General features: G+C 44.7%; 1 protein-coding gene across 6 annotated transcripts in view; it reads right to left on the reverse strand.

The window, feature by feature from the left end:
* ZNF512B (zinc finger protein 512B) overlaps positions 1-27,201 on the reverse strand; it is a 324,570-nt gene that overhangs the window by 197,850 nt on the left and 99,519 nt on the right. For all 6 annotated transcript variants that reach the window (XM_033914235.1, XM_033914236.1, XM_033914239.1 and 3 more), the window contains one exon: positions 871-1,034. In XM_033914235.1, coding sequence (XP_033770126.1) covers positions 871-1,034 — 164 coding nt within the window. The remainder of the gene's footprint in view (positions 1-870; positions 1,035-27,201) is intronic.

Genomic DNA, 27,201 nt, shown 5'->3' on the forward strand with positions numbered 1-27,201 from the left:
TGGTTTTAGAAGATCTAGATCAGATCTTAGCAGGGTGACCCTTACAACTGATATATGAAATGAAAGGGGGGGAGGTCATCTTCATAATGACACCTTGCCTAGGATAAGAAAAGATGCCCACCGGATTGATATATTCTTTATAAAATTTAGAGGTTCCTGTTTGGGCTTGTGTGTTTCAGAAGTGATTTCTTTTATATAGTGCTTATTTTGCTTATGTTTGATGTATATTGCCTTTTCTTTGTAATGCTGACTTAAGCTTCTAAGAAAAAGACCTTTAAAAATAAAAAAAAAAAGAAAGAAAGAAAAGAAAAGATGCCCACATTTAGCCTCAGCACTAGATAGTGATAGTTCAGGGGAAGAGAACATCCCTGGTGCAGTTATAGGCCACAATGAACATATTCATAGATCCACCGCAGCAAGATTGAGAAGCAGGCGTTACAGTGGTTAGAGATACAGCCTCAGCATCCTGAGGTTGTGGGTTCAAATCTCACATTGTTCCTTGTGACCCTGGACAAGTCACTTAATCCCCCATTGCCCCAGGTACATTAGATAAGAGTGTGAGCTCACCAGGACAGATAGGGAAAAATGTTTGAGTACCTGAGTGTGAGGAAGGTTCATCGTACCTGAGTGTGAACCACAGACTATAAGGGTATATAAATACTATAAATAAATAAAGAGGGAGACCACAGAAACTAAAAATAAATAAATAAATAAGAGGGAGACCACAAAAAATACTGATAAAAATGAAGGGGGCTAAGATAAAAAGGACTATAAACCCTACATGTAAATCAAGAAGGTTTACTAAGAGAGCTCACAGGAATATTATCAAAGGTAAAGCAGCCGAGCTGAGGTCAATGTACTGGGAATCACCTTTTCTTGCCAATTCTCCTCTGTCCTTGGGCTGCCAGTGGTGATGGCAGGACCGGTACTGGCTGTGTATGCTTCCAGGACTTGTGCTTCTCCAGCAGGCAATTAGAGGCAAAAGCAACATCACAATAACAGCAGGGATAGATCAGCTTCTGTGAGAATGCCACCTGCAGGACAGAAGAGGTTCAGACAAGGTCACACCTAGAAAACAGTCAGGTTCAGACAAGGTCACACCTAGAAAATAGTCATTTATGGTGGCATCACATTGGGTCTCATGTACAGTCACATACAAAGAGAAAAGACAGGACTGAGCGCTCTCTCTGTGTGGTTGCAGTGGTTACAGGAAGCTACGTTCCTTCTCTCTGGAAGAGGTGGTAGTGGTGGTGGGGAAGGTTCCGTAAGAGACTAGGCTCTCTGTGCAGTTGAGGTGATAGGGAACTAGAGGCTGGATGCTCTCTCTACGGTAATGGTTGTAGGGAGACATTCAGGAGAGACTGAGGTCCCTTTGTGGAAAACGGTACAAGATGTCAATTTTGTATCACAGCTTCCTGTTAGTAAGTCATCTAAGCTGAGAATTTTCACCACTGGTTCTCTCTCTTAGTAAAAGCTAGATACTCCACATGCACAGAAACACATACTACATGTGGTAGAGTCATACAAGAAAATCTCCCACTTGGATGAAGTCAGGTGACTCAAAGTCAGGCAATGTGGTCATAGAAACATAGAAAGGTGACGGCAGAAAAGGGCTACAGCCATCAAGTCTGCCCACTCTACTGACCCACCCCATTAAGTCTGAGTGCTGCTCGACCCACGTAGGGATCCCATGTGGAAGTCCCATTTATTCTTAAAGTCGAGCACGCTTGTGGCCTCAATTACCTGCACCGGAAGTTTGTTCCAGTGATCTACCACTCTTTCTGTGAAGAAATACTTCCTGGTGTCACCACTAAATTTCCCTCCTCTGAGTTTGAGCGGGTGCCCCCTTGTGACTGAGGGCCCCTTGGGAAGGAATATATCGTTTTCCACCTCGACACGACCTGTGACGTACTTAAAAGTCTCAATCATGTCACCCCTTTCTCTGCGCTCCTCTAGAGAGTAGAGCTGCAATTTGCCCAGTCTTTCCTCGTATGAGAGACCCTTGAGTCCGGAGACCTTCCTAGTGGCCATTCGCTGGACCGACTCAGCTCGAAGCACATCTTTACGGTAATGTGGCCTCCAGAATTGCACACAGTACTCCAGATGAGGCCTCACCATGGTTCTATACAGTGGCATTATGACTTCAGGTTTGCGGCTGACGAAGCTTCTATTGATACATCCCATCATTTGCCTTGCCTTGGATGAGGCCTTCTCCACTTGTTTGGCAGCCTTCATGTCTGCACTGATGATCACTCCCAAGTCCCGTTCTTCTGAAGTCCTAGCTAGTGTTTCTCCATTCAGGGTGTATGTTCTGCATGGATTTCTGCTGCCGAGATGCCCTTACACTTCTTAGCGTTGAAGCCCAGCTGCCATGTCGAGGACCAGTTTTCCAACTTGATCAGATCCTGCGTCATACCATCCGTGAGATTGCTTCCACCCACTATATTACACAGTTTGGCGTCGTCTGCGAACAGCGCTACTTTAGCCTGAAGCCCTCGGGTCAAGTCCCCTATGAATATGTTGAAAAGGGATGGTCCCAGCACTGAGCCCTGTGGCACTTCGCTAGTCACTTCCGATGTCTCAGAGAGGGTGCCATTGACCACCACTTTCTGAAGTCTTCCACTCAGCCAATCGTTGACCCATGCAGTTAGTTTCTCACCTAACCCCATCGATTTCATCTTGTTTAATAGTCTACGGTGCGGGACACTGTCAAAAGCCTTACAGAAATCCAAGTATACAATGTCCAGAGAATCTCTCGAGTCTAGCTTTCCTGTCACCCAATCAAAGAAGCTGATGAGATTGGACTGGCATGACCTGCCCCTAGTGAATCCATGTTGACAGGGATCCCTCAGATTCCCCTCATCCAATATCGTGTCTAATTTCCCTTTAAGTAGAGTTTCCATGAGTTTACACACTATTGATGTGAGACTCACTGGTCTGTAATTCGCGGCCTCCGCTCTGCAACCCTTTTTGTGCAGAGGAACAACGTTGGCAGTTTTCCAGTCCAGGGGGACTCTCCCCGTACTTAGGGAGAGATTGAAGAGTATTGCTAACGGTTCCGCCAAAACATCACATAACTCTCTTAGCACTCTTGGGTGCAAATTGTCCAGTCCCATGGCTTTATTCACCTTGAGTCTTGACAGTTCTCTGTAAACATCAGCTGGTGTGAACTCAAACTTCTGAAATGGGTCTTCAATGCTTTGCTTTGCTTCTAGCCGAGGCCCGTGCCCTGGTGCCTCGCAGGTAAAGACTGAACAGAAGTAATCATTCAGTAGTTTGGCTTTATCGGAATCTGTTTCTACATAATTCCCGTCTGCTGTTCTAAGGCGTACTATCCCGTTTGCGTTCTTTTTCCTGTCGTTAATGTATCTGAAGAAGGATTTGTCCCTTTTCTTAATGTTCTTCGCTAGAGTTTCTTCCATACGAATTTTGGCCTCCCTGACTGCTGTTTTGACCGCTGCAGACTTTTTCCTGTATTCAATGTTTGCTTCTTTTTCCCCCGTGCGTTTGTATGAGAGAAATGCTCTTTTCTTTTCCTTGACAAGGTAAGATACCTCATCTGTGAACCATTGGGGTTTCTTTTTTCTTTGTTGTTTGGTTACCGATTTTATGTAGAAACATAGAAACATAGAAAGATGACGGCAGAAAAGGGCCATAGCCCATCAAGTCTGCCCACTCTATTGACCCACCCCATTAAGTCTGAATGCTAATGACCTAGTTCCTTAACTCGACCCTTGTAGGGATCCCACGTGGATGTCCCATTTATTCTTAAAGTCGAGCATGCTGGTGGCCTTGATCACCTGCACCGGAAGTCTGTTCCAGTGATCTACCACCCTTTCTGTGAAGAAATACTTCCTGGTGTCACCACTAAATTTCCCTCCTCTGAGTTTGAGCGGGTGCCCCCTTGTGACCGAGGGTCCCTTGGGAAAGAATATATCGTTTTCCACCTCGACACGACCCGTGACGTATTTAAATGTCTCAATCATGTCACCCCTTTCCCTGCGCTCCTCTAGGGTATAGAGCTGCAGTTTGTCCAGTCTTTCTTCGTATGAGAGACCCTTGAGCCCCAAGACCATCCTAGTGGCCATCCTCTGGACCGACTCAGCTCGAAGCACATCTTTCCGGTAATGTGGCCTCCAGAATTGCACACAGTAGCGGATAGTTGCCTCATGAAGGATCGATTTCAAGGTTGACCACATAGCTTCCACATTATTAGTTACTTCTTGAACCTGCAGCGTCTGATAGACGAAATCTCCCATGCGTGCGAAGTCAGCGCCCCGGAAATTGAGTACTCTTGTTTTTGTTTGTGATCTAGGGAAGCCTTTCTTAAGGTTAAACCATACCATGTTATGGTCACTGGTGGCTAGCGTCTCTCCCACCGAGACCTCCGAGACGCTTTCCCCGTTCGTAAGTACCAGGTCCAGGATGGCCTGGGCCCTAGTGGGCTCTAGTACTATTTGTTTGAGACTTACTCCCTTCATGGACGTTAATATCCTCCTGCTATCACAAGTTGTCGCTGACTTATGAATCCCAGTTCTTCTGAATTAATCACAAGGTGATGTGCTCCATGTATGGATAAATTATGTCTTATCTGATAATTTAGTCCTGCCAGAGCAGTTCGAAACCTGTGGGTTATGCCCACTGACCAGCAGATGGAGACAGAGACTAAAGAACTGTGAACTCTTTCCTATAAGGGCATTCCTCTGCTCAACCAGACTCCAACCTCCAACTGGTTCAGAAGCTGCATGGTCTGCCCATCTCCAATTGCTGGAAACAGAGAAATACTGAAGACCTAAGGCTGCTTGGTGTCCTTATAGGGAAGAGCTCACTAGTCTTCAATCTGTCTGATATAGAATGGTACAAATGTTGTCAGTGAAAATTGGGCCCTCGTAGCTGTGAATTGGGCTTTCATATGCCTCTTCTAGTTATCCAAAGCCTTACCTTAAACCTCATTATCTGACAGCCCATGTTTACATTGCATGGTCTCTGAATCCCCCTGCCACAGCCAGAGACCTTCATCCTCCCTTATCAATTTGTAACTGAGGGAAAGAAACTACCTTTTGCAATATGTTTATTACAAGTTTTCAAAACAAATACAACAAAAGGCATAATGAAATAACAAACATATTAGAACCATAATGAAAATATGCATAGCATAATCTATATCAATAACAGTAATATAATCGTATAAAATTCCTTTAGAACCTTATTAGCCAACCACACTGTATTTCCTTCCCCTCCCTCAACTATTCCTCTCTTCATGTCCTGGAATTCAAATGTTTGTCTCCCTTGCCATCTCACAAGTTAAAGTTCCAATATACCTCAGTTCCCCATATAGAGAATATAGAATCCAATTATCCTGTTAGTTGTCTCCAGACAATGCAAGTATTCCATATCTTCCGATATTTCATCAGATGTCCATTTTTCAATGTCAAAGTTAACATTAAGCACTGTGTCTAAGGTGGGTACACTGATTTGCTTCCAAAATTGTGCTAATATGAGTAGAAGTTTGCCCACTACAAATAGATTTAATTTAATTTAATTTAAATTTAATTTAATTTAATTTAATTTAATTCTTATATACCGCTAATAACCGTGAGGTTTCTAAGCGGTTTACAAAAATGAATGCATTAAAAGATACAATAAATAAAAATAAATAATATAGGTACTTAGAAATTCCCTAACTGTCCCAAAGGTTCACAATCTAACTAAAGTACCTGAAGAGACAATGTATGAAAAATAAAGATAAAATATAAAGATAGAGATAGAAATGAATATTCCACCAAGTAATGAATAAATAAATTTAAAGATAGAATTAAAAATAAATAAATTAAAAAAATAGAGATAAAAAATAAGTATCAAGAGAAATAAAAAATATATATTTAAAGTGTTCTCCCCTGCTGGATCGGGGGAGGGGTGTAACTGTGATCAGGTGCCCTGCTGGAGAGGGGCTCCCGATACTGCTGCTGGATGTGTTGCAAATTTGTGGACCAATTGTGTTGCTGGTTTAACATGCAAGTATCTGCATCTGCTGTGTGTGGATAGATGACCTTTGTAATCTGCTGCAATATTCCAATAATGTCTCTCCAAAATAACTGAGCCTTGGAGCAGGCCCAACAGATATGAAAGAAAGTGCTAGGATCTCAACATTGCCTCCAACATAATGAGGGTCCTGTTTTAAAGATTATTTGAAGTCTTCTGGGGTATAATACCATCTACATAAAATTTTTAAAAAACATTTTCATTTACTCTGCTGGAAACAGACTATTTTTTTTCCAAATTTATAAAGAAAAATGTACAAATGAACTACAAATAAGTGATCAATTCTCACGTAACAGCACTCTTACATACACCATAATAATAAGAAATATGCTGATCAAATCCTAACAGCCCTTAGAAATCCCACCCCCTCTTTTCCAATTAAACTGCTCAATGAACATTTTTAAAATGGATTTTCAAGGCACTTTAAAAAACTACGCCAAAATTGCACCTACATAGGCATTTTACGGTGCCTAATGCCACTGTAAATGTGGCTAACACCAGAAGTGGCACTAGGCATCGTAAAACGCCTATGTAGGTGCGATTCACGTCAAAGGTGGGTGCCAGAAATGTAGCCTTTGAAAACGCTGGTCTACATTTCTGACATCTAACTTTTCCAGAGACACGATTCTCTAAAAGGTGCCATTGTGTGATTGACACGCGATCAGTGGAGGCTTTTAAGGCAGATGCCGACAATGGCGCCATTAAGAGAATTCAGCCAGAGTGGCTCTCTCATTTAGTTTTATGACGCCATACCAGAAAGGGATCCCAGATTTTATGAAAGAGAACAAAACGGCAATACAGACAGTCCCGGGGTTAAAAACATTTGATTTACGTCAGACTCATACTTACGAACCAGGGTCCCGCTTCTCCCTTCTTGTGCCAACACACCCCTCCTCTTCCCTTCTATGTCCCAACACACCCCTCTTTGTTCTTACCTCCCATCTGGTTCTATGTCCTAAATTCATGTCTCCCTCCCACAGGTGTTTACCTCTTCTGGCTTGCTCTTTCCTCCCATCTGCACTTTACTTCACAAAGCCGTGAGCAGCGGCTCCTGCATGTGGTTGACCTGGAAGCCTTTTCTTTTATGTCAGAGGGAAGGCTTCCGGGTCAGCTGCAGGCCGAATTTAGGAATCGCAGCCATGGCTTTGTGATGAGAAGTGCGGCTGGGAGGAGGGAGCTGGCCAGAGGAAGCAATGGAAGATTAGGTTTTTATCTTTGATAATCTTCTTTCTGTTAGTCCCTGTAGGATTCCATACACTAGGTGTTCAATCCCTTCCCACAATCCAGGAGCTGCAGAAATCAAAACACTTTTCTGAGCACATGCTCCTCCCCCTTAGAGTGAGAGCTAGAGCCATCTACAGCTGAGTCCCAAAGCCAAGCAACATACCTGAACAAATCTAGGAGAATGGGGTTATGGGGGAAGATCTCCAGCAACATAAACAATTTCTGAATTGGTCTGCTCTGCAAAACACAAAACAAGTAATAAACGGGCACAAAGGCAACCAAGAAAAACATTGAAAAACAATGTAGAACTAACCTGCTGTGTGCAACAAGCACCCACATGAGACATCCTTCAGTTAAACATACTCACAGAAGTGGAAAACTTCCCACAGGATTCATCAACTGGCTGGAAAGTCTTCAAGCCTGCAAGAAGAATAACTGAGGCAGAAAGAAGCAGGCTACTCCAAACTGAGCGTACACAGAGAGGGTGGGTCGTATAGAATCCTGCAGGGATCCATGAATTTGCTACTCATTCTGTTTGTATTTGCCTTGTTTATTTGCACTGTATTTGCTCTCTTGCTGATTTGTACTGTTATGGATGCCTGTTTACCTTTGATTCTTTAATAAAAATGATTGAGAAAAAAAAAGGAATCCTACAGGGACTAATAAAGAAGATTATCGAAGGTAAAAACCTAATCTTCCATTCAGTTACGTCCCTTTTGGATTCCATATGCTAGGTGACGTACCAAAGCAATGATAGCAGCTAGAGAGGGGCAGAAGAGCCTGCCCTCAACACCGAGGTCCCAAAAGCAGCATCAGAGTGAGTCTGCTACATCCACTTGGTAAAACAGTAGTCAGAACAAAGACGTGATCAGTAGTGCTGCCCGATTCACGGTTCAAATCGGTTCACCGATTCACTTTGGGCAAATTGATTTAAAACAAACAAAAAAAAAAAATATCGGCTTCCTGATTCGGCTGACCCTCCCCCTTCGCCCCCTAAAGCAGGAGTGTCAGCGCTGCTCTTGCTGGCCGGCTGCTGCTGCACCTGCTTTAGAGGGCAAGGGGGAGGGTCAGTTGGGAAGTACTGCTGTCCGGCTTCCCCCCCTGGTGTCCTGTTTCCCCCCCCCCGGCCTCCCCATACTGTTTACCTTTGAGGAGAATCCTACAGACAAGATCGCGGTGCTAGTGATCATTGCACTGCTTCAGAGCTGTTTCCACCACCGCAATCTGACGTCAGAGAAGGGGGTGGGACCGCGGCAGAGGAAACAGCTCCGAAGCAGTACAAAGATTGCTAGCACCGCAATCTTGTCTGCAGGCTGCTCCTATAAGGTAAATGGTGCGGGGAGGCCAGGGGGGAAGCCGGACACCAGTGGGAGGCCAGGGGGAACATGCAGGCCTTCCAGGGGGAGGGTGAGCAGTCCTTCATGGTGGGGGGGGACAGGCCTTCAGGGGTGGGATGCAGGCCTTTAAGGGGGGGACAAGCCTTCAAGGGGGGGACAAGCCTTCAAGGGGGGGGACAAGCCTTCAAGGGGGGGGAAAAGCCTTCAAGGGGGGGGGAAAGCCTTCAAGGGGGAGGGACAGGCCTTCAAGGGGGCGGGACAGGCAGGCCTTCAGGGGTGGGATGCAGGCCTTCGGGGGGGGGAACAAGCCTTCAAGGGGGAAACAGGTCTTCAGGGATGGTGGCACAGGCCTTCAGGGGGTAAAGACCTTCAGGGGATGGGGGCCCTGGTATAGAAGTACATGGAGGGAGGGAGGGAAGGGGGGTTCAAAGAGACATGTATATGCCGGACTTTGGGGGGGAAGAAATAATGGGTCTAAAAATAGAGAAGAGAGAGAGAGATGATGGACAATGGGATTTAGGGAGGGAAGGAACAGAAAGGGAGAGAAGTTGGACACAAGGGATGGTGTAGAGGGGGGATATAGATACTGGATAGGAGGGTAGTTGGGAAGAGAAAGGGAGAGATGGCGGACCCTGGTGTGATGGGGAAGGAGGGAGAGATGCTGGATGAAAGGGTAATTGAGAAAAGGTGAATCTGTGGATGGAGATGAAAAAAAGGAAAGATGCCAGACCTCCAGGGGAGGGAAGGGAAACGGAAGGGGAGGATAGAGATGGCAGATGGACGGTTAGCACGGAGAAAGATGGAGACCCTGGCAAGCAAGTTATCAGAAGAAAACCAGAGCCTGGGACCAACAAGATTTGAATATTGACCAGACAAAAGGTAGAAAAAATAATTTTATTTTCTGTTTTGTGATTACAATATGTCAGATTTGAAAAGTGTATCCTGCCAGAGTTGGTGTTAGACCGCAAACGTGAGCTAGGATTTAACAGAGAGAAGAAAAGTCCTTTTTGTTTCTTTATTTTGTTTATACCACAGCGCCAGTGTGATTAGGAGAAGCCAAAGGGGGTGAAGAAGCTATAAAATAAATCCACCAGGATGTTTGAAAAAAACACCCAATTGGGCAGGAAAATCATAAGAATATAAGAACATAAGAATTGCCGCTGCTAGGTCAGACCAGTGGTCCATCATGCCCAGCAGTCCGCTCACACGGCGGCCCTCTGGTTAAAGACCAGCACCCTAACTGAGACTAGCCCTACAGTCCAGTGTATGAAGAGCACTTTCTCCAAGGTGAGAATGAGGCTTTGGAAAGAAGACAGGAAGTACAATGAATTGATTCACATGAAATTCTGGAACTATCTTGGGAAGGAATTTAGAATGAGTTCCGAGAACTACCTTGTCATGATAAAATACTGTAAAAGGTGGATTGCAAACAAGTGCTTGAAGTTCACTCACTCAATGAGCAGAAGTGACAGAGTTCAAGAAGGCCACTTTCCAAGTGAGAAACTTAAGAGAAGTAGATGCCGGTGGTTCAAATGGCGGCTTCATCAGACTGGTGAAAACTATACTGAGATCCCAGATAACTGGAGGCAGTTTTAGGGAGGTTTTGAGTTCAAGAGTCCTTTCATACACCGGAAAACAAGCAGATGAGTAGCCAGAGATTTATTGTTGAAAGGAGCATGGTAAGCACTAATAGCATGGAGGTGAACTCTGATCAAAGTGGTCTTGTCCAGAGTTGGATAAATGGAGAAGGTAGTCCAATGTTGAAGGAATAGATGATGTAGAAGGATCCAGGTGATGAAGATTACACCACGAAGTAAAGTCGCTAGCATTTCGGAAAAGGTGGCTTTCTGTAAGCAGCTATAATGGTTCATACAGAGTCTGAAAGATTGAAATCTACTGCAGTTAGGTCGAGAGATACCAAGCTGTTAGATGTTAGATGTAGATTGCAGATTGGGATGTAAAAGAGATCCTTGACTCTTAGTGAGTAGAGATGGAAAGATCTGTAATGGACATGGATCTTTGACAGTCAGGTGAAGTAGAAGGGAGAACCAAGGTTGTCTGAGCCACTGAGGAACTATGAGGATTGTGGTGACTGGCTGTTTGAGCTTGAGTACTGTTTTCAGTTCCAGATGGATTGGCAGAAATGCATATAGGAACTTGTATGACCGATTCAGAAGAAATGCATCTACCTCCAGACGATGAAGAGAGTACTGTCTGGAGCAGAATTGAGACAACTTGTAGTTATGGGGAGATGCAAACAGATCTATCTGAGGAGTCCCTCATAGCGAGAAGATGTGGTGTAAGACTTTGGAGTTGAGAGTCCACTTGTGCTGCTGAAGAAATCTGATGAGCTTGCTGGCTAGAGCATTCTGTTTCCCTTGTACATATATGGCTTTGAGAAATATGTTTTGAGGTACTGCCCAGTTCCAAATGTGCTCAGCTTCTTGACACAGAGGAAGAGAGCCTGTTCCCCTCCTGCTTGTTGAGTAGTACATGGCTACTTGATTATCTGTGCAAACAAGGAGGACCTGATTGAAGACACAATTTTGAAATGTTTTCAGAGCATTGCAAATTGTCCACAACTCTAACAGGTTGATGTGGAATAACTTCTCTCGAGCAGACCACATACCCTGAGTCCTGAGACTGTACAGGTGAGCTCCCAAACCATATATGGATGCCTCCATCGTGAGTATTTTGAGATGTGGAAGGATGTGAAATAGCAATCCTTTGGAGAGATTTGTCAGATTCAACCACCACTGGAGAGATTGATGAAGAGGTAAGGTGAACTGGGTCAGAAACTGGCTGTCGGAAAGACGCCAGAGGGTGGTGGTTAATGGAAGTCGCTCGAAGGAAGGAAAGGTGACTAGTGGAGTCCCTCAGGGTTCGGTGCTGGGGCCAATCCTGTTCAATATGTATGTGAGTGACATTGCTGAAGGGTTAGAAGAAAAAGTGTGCCTTTTTGCAGATGATACCAAGATTTGTAACAGAGTAGACACCGAAGAGGGAGTGGAAAATATGAAAAAGGATCTGCAAAAGTTAGAGGAATGGTCTAATGCCTGGCAACTAAAATTCAATGCAAAGAAATGCAGAGTAATGCATTTGGGGATTAATAATAGGAAGGAACCATATATGCTGGGAGGAGAGAAGCTGATATGCACGGACGGGGAGAGGGACCTTGGAGTGATAGTGTCCGAAGATCTAAAGGCGAAAAAACAGTGTGACAAGGCAGTGGCTGCTGCCAGAAGGATGCTGGGCTGTATAAAGAGAGGCGTAGTCAGTAGAAGGAAGAAGGTGTTGATGCCCCTGTACAGGTCATTGGTGAGGCTCCACTTGGGAGTATTGTGTTCAGTTTTGGAGACCGTATCTGGCGAAAGACGTAAGAAGACTTGAGGCGGTCCAGAGGAGGGCGACGAAAATGATAGGAGGCTTGCGCCAGAAGACGTATGAGGAGAGACTGGAAGCCCTGAATATGTATACCCTAGAGGAAAGGAGAGACAGGGGAGATATGATTCAGACGTTCAAATACTTGAAGGGTATTAACGTAGAACAAAATCTTTTCCAGAGAAAGGAAAATGGTAAAACCAGAGGACATAATTTGAGGTTGAGGGGTGGTAGATTCAGGGGCAATGTTAGGAAATTCTACTTTACGGAGAGGGTAGTGGATGCCTGGAATGCGCTCCCGAGAGAGGTGGTGGAGAATAAAACTGTGACTGAGTTCAAAGAAGCGTGGGATGAACACAGAAGATTTAGAATCAGAAAATAATATTAAATATTGAACTAGGCCAGTTACTGGGCAGACTTGCACGGTCTGTGTCTGTGTATGGCCGTTTGGTGGAGGATGGGCAGGGGAGGGCTTCAATGGCTGGGAGGGTGTAGATGGGCTGGAGTAAGTCTTAACAGAGATTTCGGCAGTTGGAACCCAAGCACAGTACCGGGTAAAGCTTTGGATTCTTGCCCAGAAATAGCTAAGAAGAAAAATTAAAAAAAATAAAAAAAAATTTAAATTGAATCAGGTTGGGCAGACTGGATGGACCATTCGGGTCTTTATCTGCCGTCATCTACTATGTTACTATGTTACTATGACTTTGATCCATTGGGATAAGAAATCCATGGCCTGAGACCACTGAGATGCTAGAGTCCACTGAGCTGATCTGAGATGAAGTTAAGCAAAGGGATTTACATGAACCGTGGTTGCCATGTAACCCATGACACGCATCATTTGTCTTGCTGAGATGTATTGCAGAATGGACATATGATTGCAAAGGTGTAGCAAGATGTTTCATCATTGTTGAGGTAGGAAAACCCATAGAAGAGTGGTGTTGAGTACAACGCCTATGAATTCCAACACTTGAGAAGGTTGAAAATGAGACTGGAAAGTTGACTTCAAACTCTAGAAGCTGGAGAAAAGCTGTGGTCACTTGTGTCGCAGCTTTTATCAACCAATTGTCCAGATACGTGAAACATTTGAAACCCCTGGGTACGGAGGGTTGCTGGTACTACCACCAGGCACTTTGTGAACACTCTTGAAGATGAAGCAAAGCCGAATGGCAGTACTTTCTACTGGAAATGCTGATAATCCACACGAAAACAAAGAAACTTTCTGTGATCGGGGTGTATGGATATGTGTGTGTAGGCCTCTGACAGCTAGAGAGCACAACCAATCGGTTTGTTCTAGAAGTGGGTATAGGATTCCCAGGGATAGCATGCAAAACTTTTCTCTGACTAAATATTTGTTGAAAGCTTGGAGGTTGAAAATGGGACGAAGACCTTCATTCTTCTCTGGAATTAGGAAATACCTGGAATAGAACTCCTGATTTTTCTGGGAAGGGGGTACTACTTCTGTGGAATTTAGTTGAAGCAAAACTTCAGTTTCCTGAAGAAGAAGAAGAAGAAGAGATGTCTGTTGAGAGGGTTTTTTGGAGGAACGGTGATAAAATGAAGAGAGTTACCCTCCTGAATGACTTTGATGACTCAGGTGTCTGTAGTAATGAGAATTGATGCATTTATGAAAAAGAAGTCAGCCTCCAATGGGTTGAGGAGGTGGCTGAGATGAGAGTATTGCAGCTATGCTCTCTAGAAGCATGTCAAGACGGAGCTGGTTTTTGAGGAGCAGAAGTCTGAGGCTTCTGAGGCTTTTGCGATTTCTACCTCTTCTGTGGTGGGGGTTTTGAAGAGGATGAGGTTGTTGGATAACGCCTCTTACATGAAAACATAAGAACATAAGAAATGCCCCTGTCGGGTCAGACCGGAGGTCCATCATGCCCAGCAGTCCGCTCACGCGTCGGATCTTCAGGTCCAGGACCTGATAGTGCTCATACCCTAAAACTGTCATACGCTTTTCGCTTATGTCCTATAGAGTGACCTTCTATCTATACCCTGTAATACCCTTCACTTCCAGAAGTCATCCAATCCCATTTTTATATTTTTATTTATTTATCATTTTAATGCATCCTATACAAGATGTTTAAAGAAATACAGAAATATATTATTCTCTTAGTCATATTACATACCAAGAATTGAAATTTAAACATCCATATAAATCATATAATACAGTCCACAACTTAAGGAGAAGAGACAAGATGAAAGTAAAACCCCTCGGGAAAGGGGAATATACAAAGGAAACTAAAAACTTTAAGAAATAGAGCAGTCAGATCTTACCTATCCAAAATAAACTTAACCGCATTATTAACCTGTATCATTCGGACTGTGTAGAGATACCTTTACCTTCAAGGAAAAAACCTAATTGCGAAGGTTCGAAAAATATATATTTACTTCCTTGATAGGAAATAAAACATTTACAAGGAAATCGCAACTGAAAACTTGCCCCCAAAGCAATCACCTTTGATCTATGTAACAGAAATTCTTTCCTTCTGGACTGCGTCCACCTTGAAACATCAGGAAATATATATACCCTTTCCCCCAAATAGGAAATCTGCTTTAAATTGAAATATAATTTCAGCAACATCTCTTTATCTTGAAGAAATACCAACGAGACCAATAAAGTTGCTCTTCCCTGAATTTCAATGTCAGAAGATTGCAGAATATCAGAAACATCTAATTGAGCATTTTCATCCGCTGTAGCTTTTTCTTTCTGCACTTGTTTTATATAGTAAATTCTTTGTATCGGGGGAAGACTTACTTCAGGTACATTTAAGACATTCAACATAAAGTTCTTAAAGAGTTCTTTAGGAGACATAAACTTGGCAACCGGAAAATTAAGAATCCTCAAATTTAAATTTTTCTGCTGATTTTCCAGGTTTTCAATCTTCCTCAAAATCATCATTTTTTCTGTTGTTTGTTTGGTAATTAGATTCTTAGTCTCTGTTGTTGCTTTATCTAAGTTTTTTAATTCCACTTGGTGTTGCTGAGTAATAGTCTCTAAGGAGCTTATCCTGGAGGTAGAATTCTGGGTCATAGTAACAAAGTTAGAACATACCAGGTGAAGATTCTCAATTGCAGTCCAAATGGAGTCCAGAGTAACAGCCTGTGGTTTTACCAACGGTCCAAGGAGGGGGACACCAGCCGACCCAAGCACGGCTCCTGCTCCAGCGATGGAAGTCTGGGCTCCTGCAATCTCCCCACCGCCGGTCACCAACGGCTCCTCTCCCCCAGAACGCTGCCTCTCCAACGTCGGGGTCAGCGTGTCTGCTGCATGTTCCACTTCCGGGTCAACTTCGGAGAGAGAGCAAGCCTCACCCCACACTCCGGGGGAGCCCTCCCGCCAGCTCCGCTGCAGCGAAGATTCTCCGGGATTGGGAGGGGTATGCGGTCCTCGCGGGCTCAACGAGAGCGACATCTCGCCGTCCAAGCTATGGGTTCCCGATTCCACAGCAGCGGAAACGCCCGACATGGAAGAGGGGACTGTGAATGCTGTTATCACAGTCTGCCTCGGCGTCGAGAAGCCCGGGGTAGGTGGAGGGATACCCCTCGGTTTCCCTCTTCTTTTAGGCATGAAATTGTCGTTTTAGAAGTAGAATAAAGAAATTTTTTTCCTTTCAAGACGGGAGTGCTTCTCTCAGCGTCCTGCTCCTGACGCCATGACATGTCTTCCTTTTCCCATCCAGTCCCATTTTGAAACCCAGTATTGTACTCTGTCCTATTACCTCATTTGGAAAGGATGTAGATCTCTGGGAAGATTTAGATGGCTGAGTCTTAGTCTTTGATCTCGTTAAGGTGGTCCAGCTTTGTTCATGCTAGGTAAGTCTTTAGGTGGCATCCTCCACTTTGTCCCCAAAAAGCTCTTCACCAAGACAGGGAATGTTTGCTAAATGATCTTGAACGTTAATGTCCACGTCAGAGACTCCCAGCCATGCAAGCCGTCTCATAGCGATAGCCATAGCTGATGCTCTGGATGTCACATCAAATGTATAAAAGCTGATCTGGCTATAAACTTTTTGGATTGGAGGAGACTATGAGTAGTCTCCTGGAATTCTGGAACTTGGTCAAATGGAATATATTGCTCGAAATCAGCTAACTGAGAACTCTGTTGGCTAACAGAGTTTTGGAAAAGGCAGCGCCTAAACTTGTCCATGATGCGGCCTTCACGTTCTAGTAAAGCAATAGAATATACTCTGGTACTGGAGGATTTTTAAAGAATATATTCCATCGGTAAAGACTGATGTGACAATTGCGGCTTATCAAAGCTGGGACATGATTGTATTCTGTATAAGGAGTCTATCTTTCTTGGCACTATGGGAAGAGTGAGAGGAGTCTCCCAGTTCTTAAAAAGAGCCTCCTTAAGAAGATCGTGAAGAGGCAATTTCTGACTCCAGCTTAACAGGTAAAGCTTTACCCATCTGCCTGATAAATCTAGTGAAAGAAAGCTCTTCTGGAGAAGATTTGCATCTTGGCAGTGGAGGAGATGGATCTGATGGTATGCCATACAACTCTGGAGCGGATAACATGGGTTCATGATCAGAATCGGTGTTTTGTACAGAAAGATCAGAATCCACATCTGGAACTCGAGGAGATTCTCTATAAGAAGGAGAAGAAGGATGTTTCCTGGTCTGAGAAGGATGATGACTGTGAGAGCGTTGAAAAGGGCTCCTTTGATGACATCGGTACTGATCAGATGAAGAGGAAGATGAAGTTCGTTGATGAGAATGTCTGGATCTTGATCTATGTAGAGATGAACGGGAATTGGTACCATGTGATGCACACTTGGATTTAGAGGAGCGATCAGTACTGTGTGATCTTGATGTCCATCAATGCTTCAATGGAGAGCTGAATTCAATACCTTTGGGCCTCAATGTGCCATGCTCAGGCTGGACCAGTACTAATGGAGTCAATGCAAGCACCAACAGGTCACCGAGCTCCCTCCGAAAGAACTCCTTCAGTTGGTTCTGGAAGGACTGCACCTGTACCATTGGCTCAACAGCCAGTACCATCGATGTTGCAGGGTGTCAAGAGGTGTGTGACCTCAATGAGGAAGCACATCCTATAGGAGACACAGCCTGTACAGGAGATCAATGATGGCATTGGCATGCATCGAAGGAGTAGAGGACGGCTTCTTAGCAGGTTTATTCCATGCAGGAATGACGTCCATCGATGCTGGTACTGATAGCATTGATTTGTTACCAGATACCATGGCTGGTCCAAACAGCTCCTCTTGCTGAATGCGGTGAGCCTTAAGAGGTTTTTTGCAAAGTAGAACAGCGGATGCAAGTGTCTTCTCGATGCTCCGGGCCCTGGCATTGAATGTACCAGCTGTGCGAATCAGTGAATGGAGATGAGCTATTGGCAATGAGTGCACTTTCCGGTTGCATCGGAAGAGACTTCTAGCAGGCAATCCGACGCGATTTCAAGGCTCCGGCTGTAATACAGCTCGTAGCCTTATAGAAATCGCCATTTTAAGAAGAAAAGGCACAAAACTTAGGATTGTGAGCCCACAAGGTATAGAGAAAAGAACAGGCACACCACCCTTTATCCGAAATCCTTGGGACCAGAAATAAATCCCTCTAACTTAGAAAAGGCAGGGAGGACACGTAGTACCAAAGCTACTATCAAGATCGACACTCCAGCATCCGGAGGGACCCAGGGGATGGTCAAGGTCTGTACACAAAAGGCAGAGGGCAACATGGATCAGAGGGCAGAGGTCTCAGTGCAGACCGAGACCTTCCCCCCCCCCTCCCAAAGTGCACTACAGTCTCTACGCAGACAGAGGAGCTAGGAAACTTAGGCGAGGATATCTTGCAGGAACTACTGAGCCTCAGGGAGGAGGTAAAGCACCTGAGGAGCATCAGGGATGACGAGGCCTTCATCGACGACGCCATCCTGGAACTGTCACACATCACAGAGAGAACCCACGACAGGTCCATCCTCGACACGCCCAAACCTACAGCACTAAACACAACGATTGGAGTAAAGGAGATGATTGGAGATGCTGGCCCCTGGCAACTATTAACATCCTCTACGGGCAAGCGAAGTAAACCCACCTCATTCTCACTCTCTTCTTCTTCTTCTTTTTCTCTTCAACAAGATAGCCGTTCATCAATACCACAGCTAACTCTCAGAAATAGATTTCAGATCTTACAGGATGGAACCACCAAGGAAATAGCAGAAGGGACTCATGAGGATACCCAGCTCACAACGTCAAATCTAGAGCACGCAGACCGGCCCCCTCGGAAGGAACGAAGAGTGATAGTCATTGGTGACTCCATGCTAAGGGGCACCGAGGGACCAATTTGCAGGCCTAATTTGCAGTCAAGAGAGGTCTGCTGTCTCCCTGGAGCCAGGATCCAGGATATTACCACTAGCCTAGACAAAATTATAAAACCTAATGATCATTTTCCCATGTTTCTCATCCATGTAGGCACAAACGACACTGCTAGGAATGCCACAGAGAACATCCCCAGAGATTTTGGAGCACTGGGAAAGAAGTTGAAGCAGATAGGAGCACAGGTGGTCTTTTCATCAATTCTTCTAGTAAGAAACAAAGGCAGAGCTAGAGAAGAGCGTATTCAATGGACTAACGAATGGCTCCGAGAATGGTGCATAGAAATGAACTTTGGATTCCTAAACCACGGCGAGACGCTCCAGGGACTACAAGGACCAGACGGACTCCACCTAACCAGAAGAGGTAGAAACGTATTTGGACATCGATTGGCCCGCCTACTCCATAGGGCTTTAAACTAGGTAAGTTGGGGGAGGGTACATACTTATATCCCAGAGCAGTAAGAAACCACCCTGAGGAGGCAAGTCGCACTCACATTACCAAGTCTAAGGTAAGTACCAATGATATCCACAATAATTCAGGGAGAAATATCACTGATAATTTAGGAGCCACACTAGCTTGTAAAGGAATCTCTTCACAGATATGGAGGGCTATGTATGTTAATGCACACAGCTTGGGCAATAAAATTCTAGCATTAGAGACTGAGATAACAAACGCCGATCTTGACGTGATAGCGATATCCAAAACCTGGTTCACGGAATCGCATGGGTGAGATGTGGTTATACCAGGGTACAACCTACTTCGTTGCGACCGAGAGGGTAAATTGGGAGGAGGAGTAGCGCTATACACTAAGGAAAGCATCAAAACCACCAGAATCACAGATGTTAGATACACCGGGGAATCCCTCTGGGTGAACCTGGCCAGAGGGAATGAAAAATGCCTATACCTTGGGGTGATATATAGACCTCCCAGGCAACAGGAGGACAAAGACATGGAATTAATCGAGGACATAGAGAACATCACACTGCGCGGGGACACAGTAATGCTAGGAGACTTCAACATGCCAGATGCAGATTGGAACACACTCTCCGCGACTACGGGTAGCAGCAAAAGAATATTAACCTCCATAAAGGGTGCACGTCTCAAGCAATTGGTATTGGAGCCCACCAGGGAACAGGCGTTACTAGACCTAGTTCTCACCAACGGAGTTAGCGTCACGGAAGTCTCAGTAGGAGACACACTGGCCTCCAGCGACCATAATATGGTATGGCTCAACCTCAAGAAAGGTTTCCCTAAGACAAACACAGCAACAAGGGTTCTCAACTTTAGAGGCACAGACTTCAACCGCATGGGAGATTTTGTCCATCAGGAGCTACATAAACAAGCAATATCTGACAATGTTGAGGATATGTGGTCGTCTCTGAAGTCCATTCTAAACGAAGCAACAGACCGATACATAAAGACAGTAAGTAAACGCAGGAGAAATAAAAGACCCCAATGGTTCAGTAAAGAAATTTCAGACCTAGTTAAACAGAAAAAAGACGCATTTATCACCTACAAACATTTAGGCAGAGAGGGGGTGAAAGAGGACTATCTAGACAAATCTAAAGCTGTCAAAACAGCAGTCAGAGAAGCCAAACTCCGAATGGAGGAAGAGCTAGCACGGAAAATTAAGAAAGGGGATAAATCTTTCTTCAGCTATATTAGTGACAGGAAAAGAAACAAAGATGGGATAGTACGCCTGAAGCAATCGGACGGTAACTTTGCAGAATCAGATTCTGAGAAGGCAGAACTACTAAACAAATACTTCTGTTCAGTGTTCACCCGCGAAGCGCCGGGAGCTGGTCCACAGCTGCAGATGGGAGATAACCAGAAAGACCCGTTTCAAGATTTCGAATTTAAGCCCAGTAGCGTCTATGACGAACTATCAAGACTCAAAGTAAACAAAGCCATGGGACCGGATAACCTACACCCCAGAATGCTCAGGGAGTTAAGGGAAGTCCTGGCAGAACCATTATCTGTTCTTTTCAATCTTTCCCTAAGCACAGGAAGGGTCCCCTTGGACTGGAAAACCGCCAACGTAATCCCACTCCACAAAAAGGGCTGCAGGACAGAGACAGCAAACTACAGACCAGTGAGTCTCACGTCTATAGTGTGTAAACTCATGGAAACACTGATCAAACAGAATCTTGACACAATCCTAGACGAAGAAAAACTGTGTGATCCACACCAACACGGGTTCACCCAGGGTAGATCCTGCCAATCTAATCTGATTAGCTTTTTTGACTGGGTTACTAGACAACTGGACGCCGGAGAGTCACTGGACGTGGTATATTTGGACTTCAGTAAAGCATTTGATACGTCCCTCATCGAAGATTACTGAACAAGCTGAAATTGATAGGATTAGGAGACACTCTAACTACATGGGTTGGGGATTGGCTGAGAGGTAGACTTCAGAAGGTGGTGGTGAACAGTACCCCATCCGAAGCATCAGACGTGATCAGTGGAGTGCCGCAGGGCTCGGTCCTGGGCCCGATTCTATTTAACTTATTCATAAGAGATATGACGCAAGGACTTAGAGGAAGGGTATCACTGTTCGCCGACGATGCCAAACTTTGCAACATAGTAGGCAAAAGCTTATTACCTGATAATATGACACACGACCTACTGTTGCTGGAACAATGGTCAACTACTTGGCAGCTAGGCTTCAATGCTAAAAAATGCAAGATAATGCACCTGGGTAAGAGAAACCCGCGTAGAACTTATGTACTAAATGGTGAGACCTTGGTTAGGATCACGGCGGAACGTGACCTAGGAGTGATCATTACTGAGGACATGAAGGTTGCCAATCAAGTGGAGAAGGCTTCCTCCAGGGCAAGACAAATGATGGGGTGTATCCGCAGAGGTTTCGTCAGCAGGAGACCTGAAGTTATGATGCCGTTGTACAGAGCCATGGTGAGGCCTCACTTGGAGTACTGTGTTCAGTTTTGGAGACCACACTACCGAAAGGACGTGCTGAGGATCGAGTCGGTTCAGCGAACGGCCACCAGGATGGTCTTGGGGCTCAAGGATCTCACGTATGAAGAAAGATTTAAAAAATTGCGGCTGTACTCACTTGAGGAAAGAAGAGAACGGGGAGATATGATTGAAACATATAAGTACATCACGGGACGCATCGAGTCAGAAGGTGATATCTTCTGGCTCATGGGATCCTCGACCACCAGAGGGCATCCGCTGAAGATCAGGGGAGGGAAGTTTCATGGCGACTCCAGGAAGTACTTCTTCACCGAAAGAGTAGTGGATCATTGGAACAGACTCCCACTCCAGGTGATAAAGGCCAGCAGCGTGACGGATTTTAAGAGAAAATGGGATACTTAAGGGAGTAAATTCAGGGGAGGGGATACTTGGAATGGGCAGACTTGGTGGGCTATAGCCCTTTTCTGCTGCTTTTTTCTATGTTTCTGAACCTGGCAGAAGGCTTCAACATGTGAGGAAAACTCTCGGAGGCTAAATCGAAAAACTCAGTGGTTGCACCCAGAGACAAAAAAACCAGTGAGAAAAACACTGGAAAGAGAGGAAAGACTGGGGGAAAAAAATAAATGTTTTACAAAATATATATAGTTTAAAGAAAATAGAACTGAATAAAGACACTATTATTATTATAATAAAAGAAAAGCGAGCCGATAAGGCAAAATGTATGTTGGAAAGGCAGCACAAATTGGACAGAATCCAAAACAGAACTTCTTTGCTCTGCGGAAAATGAAAAACTGAGGAACTGTGAGCCGATGTCAGGCAGGAAGGCACTCGCGCATGCGCAATATGGGCAGTCTCAAAGCTTCTTAAGAAGTTTAAAATGACAGTACACTTTTAGCACTGTCTGTACTGGGCACCATGGATGACATCACCCACATGGGAGAATATGCTGCCTTCTTGTCCAAAGATAATCTGTACAACTTTCATCAGGGGTCCTATTAGGTACAAATACAACATAAGATACAATATTAAAAACATATGAAACAATATAAATAATAAAAGGTAAAAAGATAAGAAAAAATAAAAGTAAAATGACAAGATGATTTTATCATGAACTCAAATATTTATAAAGACACTAGTGTTTAAGCCCGTTAGATTAACGGGTGCTAGATGACCGCCTCTCCTACTTTTGAACCTGGGCAGGGGCAGAGGCAGAGCCGGGGCGGGAGGGAGTGACGGTGGGAGAGCAATTTCAAAGCCTCGGCAGCGGCAGCTCCTTGACCAATCCGCGCTTACAACATCCCCACACTCGCGGTCTGGCTGGCTCCCCCACCAAAGCCCTTCGCAGCGGCAGCCCCTCCGCATCTGTCCCCGCGTCCCAAGCCTCTCCGAAGGCCGGCTCCCACGAAAATGGTACCCCTCTGTCCAAAGCCACGGCGGCAGCCTCCCTCAAGACACATTTCAAATCTGACATATTGTAATCATAAAACAGAAAATAAAATTATTTTTCTTATCTTTTGTTGTCTGGTCATTATTCATACTATGTAGGGGTCCCAGGCTATGGTTGGCTTTTGATAACTCGCTTGCCAGGGCCCCTTCTTTCTTCTTCCCTCCATCCCGGCAGCTGAAGACAGGCACCTCCCCTCAGTGGTCTGAGACAGGAGGGAGCAGTTAGGAGAGGGTCTGAGGGCAAAGAGGGGCTCAACAGCGCACAACCACCTTTCCTTCCCTCCCTCCATCAGGTGCAGTGCAGCTCCACCAATGTTAAAAGGAGCCGCGTCGAAATCGGAGCCCTGCCACTGCCGTAGCGCGTTCCCCTCTGCCTTGGTCCCACCCCTTCTCTGACATATGGGACCGCGGCAGAGGGAACGTGTTACGGTGGCGGCAGGGCTCCAATTTCAAAGCAGCTCCTTTTAACATAGGTGGAGCTGAACTGTACCTGATGGAGGAAGGGAAGGAACGGTGGGGCAAATTTCGGCAACGGCAGGAATTGTTTGGCGGGCCAAACACCGTGAAAGTTTGTTTCTTTAGGCAGCCCCGGTTGTTTACTTGGATTCAATGTGAGCCGAGTGAGGAAGGCCGCCGCAGCCTCGCGGCTAGGTAGGAGCTGCAGCGAGGGCTTTCAGGACAGAATATGATTACCACTAGTCTTTAAGCCCGTTAGATTAACGGGTGCTAGAACATATGTGTGTGTGTCTGTCTTTTTTTCTCTCTCTCTCTCTTCTTTCTTTTTCCTTGGCTGTCCATCACCACCCCTTGCCTGCTCCCCCTGTCCATTTTCCCTTCCTTTTACCTCCACTGTGTCCACCACCACCCCTTCACTGCTCTCCTTATGCAGCAGCAGCCCTTCTCCCTTTGTTTTACCTCCCCCCTGTCCAGCAGCACCTCTTTCCTTCTCCCCCTGTCCAACATTAGTCCTCCGTTCTTTTTTCTTCACCTCCCCTGTCCATCAGCATCTCTTTCCTTCTCCCCCTGTCCAGAGTAGGCATCCCTTCCTTTTTTATCCTCCCTCCTCCTTCTTATCCCTATGATACTCTTACCTTGCTCTGCCCCTGATCAGAGGTTCTCGACAGCTGCCCAGTTGCACCCATTGGAAAAGTTCCCACTGCCGCATCCCGCACCCCTCCTGACGCGGCTCCCGCTGTCCTTTCTGTCTGTCTCTGTCCCTGGCCCCCTTTGCCTGTCTGTCTTTCTGTGTATCTCCCTGACCCTGTGTCTTTCTTCTTTCCTTTCTGTCTCCCTTCCTCCCTCTGTCTGTCTGTCCAAAGCAGCATTCCATCCCCCTCCCCCTCCCCCCACACCAGTTCCCTGTGCACCTGCCCCTGTGTCTTTCTTATTTTCTTTGTGTTTCCCTTCCTCTCTCTGTCTGTCCAAAGCAGCATTCCATCCCCCTCCATTTCCCTCCCCCCACACCAGTTCCCTGAGCACCTGCCCCTGTGTATTTATTATTTTCTTTGTGTTTCCCTTCCTCTCTCTGTCTGTCTGTTCGTCCAAAGCAGCATTCCCTTCCCCTCCATTTCCCTCCCCCCCCCACCAGTTCCCTGTGCAGCAGCATTAGCGTTTCCTCTACCCGCCCCTGTCCCTTCCCCTTCCCCTTCCCGCGGGCCGGACTACAAAGGTGGTGATTCCAGCAGCGCTTTTATCAGTCTCCACACGCTGCTTCGGGCCCTTCTGCCCTGATTTACTCTGGCACGTCCCTGATGACATCATCAGAGACGCGGCAGAGCAAATCAGGGCAGTAGAAGGGCCCGAAGCAGCGTGTGGAGACTGATGTACACGCTGCTTGAATCGCCATTCGGACCCGCGGGAAGAGAAGGGGGTGGGCGGCAAAGGAGAAACGGAGATCGGCGGCGGCGGCGACAGGAGAAACGGAGAACGTCGTCTGGCTGCGGTCCGGCTTGTGGAGGCGATCTGGTTGTGACGTATTCGCGCGCATGCGCACTCCTTCGGCCACAGACAGCGCACGGAACACGAAAATAGGACTGCGCATGCGCGAGTTAGCCTTTTATTATATAGGATGTTTCTTTAGGCAGCCCCGGTTGTTTACTTGGATTCAATGTCAGCATTAGGGTTCGCCGGCCGCCAGCCGTGAGAGCCGGGTGAGGAAGGCCACCGCAGCCTCGCGGCTAGGTAGGGGGACAACAATGGCGCTTATGCTCAAGCCCCCGCCGCAGCTCCTCTCTCGATCCTGGTGCGGTTCGAGAGAGGAGTCGTGGCGGCGGTTTGAGCATAAGTGCGATTGTTGGCCCCCTACCTAGCCACGAGGCTGCGGTGGCCTTCCTCACCCGACTCTCACGTCTGGCGGCCGGCGAACCCTAATGCTGACATTGAATCCAAGTAAACAACCGGGGCTGCCTAAAGAAACATGGTAATCATATTCTGTCCTGAAAGCCCCCGCCGCAGCTCCTCTCTCGATCCTGCTGCAGTTCGAGAGAAGAGCCATGGTGGCAGCTTGAGCATAGTGCACAGTGAGAGCCAGGGGCGCGCATGCGCACTCGTTTTTCCGCGACGGATCAGGGAACACGTTTTTTTTAGTGCGCATATGCAGCCTATCATTTTATTATATTAGATGAGGACATATATGTATGTTTTAAAAGGTGACAAGAGCGCATGCAATATCAATAGACTGCATGCAAAAGAGATAACAACAACTCGGATTTTAATAGTAAACGACTACTAGTGTTAAGTTTGAGTAAATTGTGAAGAGACATAAACTACTGTAATAGTGCAAAAAAGGAGGAAATAGAAGAGACCAGTGGAATAAAATAATGAAAGAAAATATTAAGAGAAAAGAAAAAGAGAGGGAAAAATGAATTAATTTTGGAATACATACCATGGTAGAAAAGGGAAAAGAACATTTGTCACAAAAAATGTTGAAAAATACAGTAAAAACAAACTATCATAAAACATAAAAGAAAGAGATAAAAAGGAAAAAACAGTTAATATGTAGTGTTAAAATCAATCATTTTAAATTAAAATTTAAAAAGATTAAACAAAAAGAACTCTTAAAAATAGCCAAATAGAGGTACCATATATTACCCACGACGATATATAATAAGAACACAGACATATATAAATTGAGTCATCATACTTAAAAAACATTGATATATCATCAATAAATGCATAAAAAAGTCTCTTGTAATTGTAACACTCAACATGTTATCTATATTATTATATTCCCATGTAATCTTCTGTATGTTGGTAAAACTAAGAGGAAAATTAAAACAAGAATCATAGAACATAGGAGCTGCATTTTAAGAGAGGTGTTAACAGCACCTTTGGTCCAACACTGGAAAGAACTAGCCCATACCATTGATGAACTACAATTTTTGGTTTTTAAAACCCTTAAAAACAATTGGAGAGATGGTGACATTGATAATGCCCTGTTACGCACAGAACAGAGGACCATTTTTGAACTGAACACTATTATACCAGCAGGCCTCAATTCAGAAATAGATTATCTCCCTTTCTTATGAACTGCTATAATAACATCATATGCTGTATACTGGTGAGTTATCAAGTATTGTCTTACTGCTTTTTCCTTTAGCCTCTATCACATATGATAGCTATTAATACTCATATTATTATTATTAATCTTTTAATGTGTTATCAAGTATTGTCTTACTGCTGTTTTTTTAACTTTTATCCCACATGATATCTACTAAAACTCATATTATTATTAACCTTCTATTTTGTTTATAGTTTAATTTAAATATAAGACCTCATATATAATACTGTTTGAATGATTACCCCTCAGTGTTTATATTATGCATACATAATCCTCATATTATTATGAGGTTTTTTATATTAAGAACTATTTTTCATGCAGCCATTTGTTTTTATTTTCCTTTTTTCCTTTTTTTCCATTTTCTCTTTCTAAACCTAGGTCATACATAATTATTTTATATATATTTTTTACATAAAGCTAGACTTAATTATTATTTATAAGTACCTTAATTCTATATACAATACATAAGACTCATTCATTTCAGTTACTTATTTCCCATTTTTTTTGATGTTACGTAAACACGCCCACTCTTTTAGCTGATTAGACTGTTTGTCTTTCAATCAACTTATTCGTTTACTTTGATACCATAGAAACATGCTTACTTTTAAGCCTATTTGACTATTGTTTCACGTTTTTCCCGACGTTTTGCAACTCCTTTTCGATTTTTGCTTGGTTGCTTTACGATTCTTCTTCACTTATATTTTACGACATCTCCGTAGCGTTTTTACTCTAGCCAGATTTTACAAGATTTAGTGACTCTTGGCGTGACAAATCATCTGGTAAGCGTTTTAGCCTCATTATTTCACATTTTTCAAATTGTATTCTACTCTTATTGTTCTTTTCTCACGTTCCTTGTCTGTTTGCATTCACTGTATAAATCTTCTCCCGGCTCACTAACGCTAGCCTTATCCGCAGCTGGGACATCTCCGCATTCTGGTCTTATT

Source organism: Geotrypetes seraphini, chromosome 11 (assembly GCF_902459505.1).
Source record: "Geotrypetes seraphini chromosome 11, aGeoSer1.1, whole genome shotgun sequence".
Lineage (NCBI taxonomy): Eukaryota > Metazoa > Chordata > Amphibia > Gymnophiona > Dermophiidae > Geotrypetes > Geotrypetes seraphini.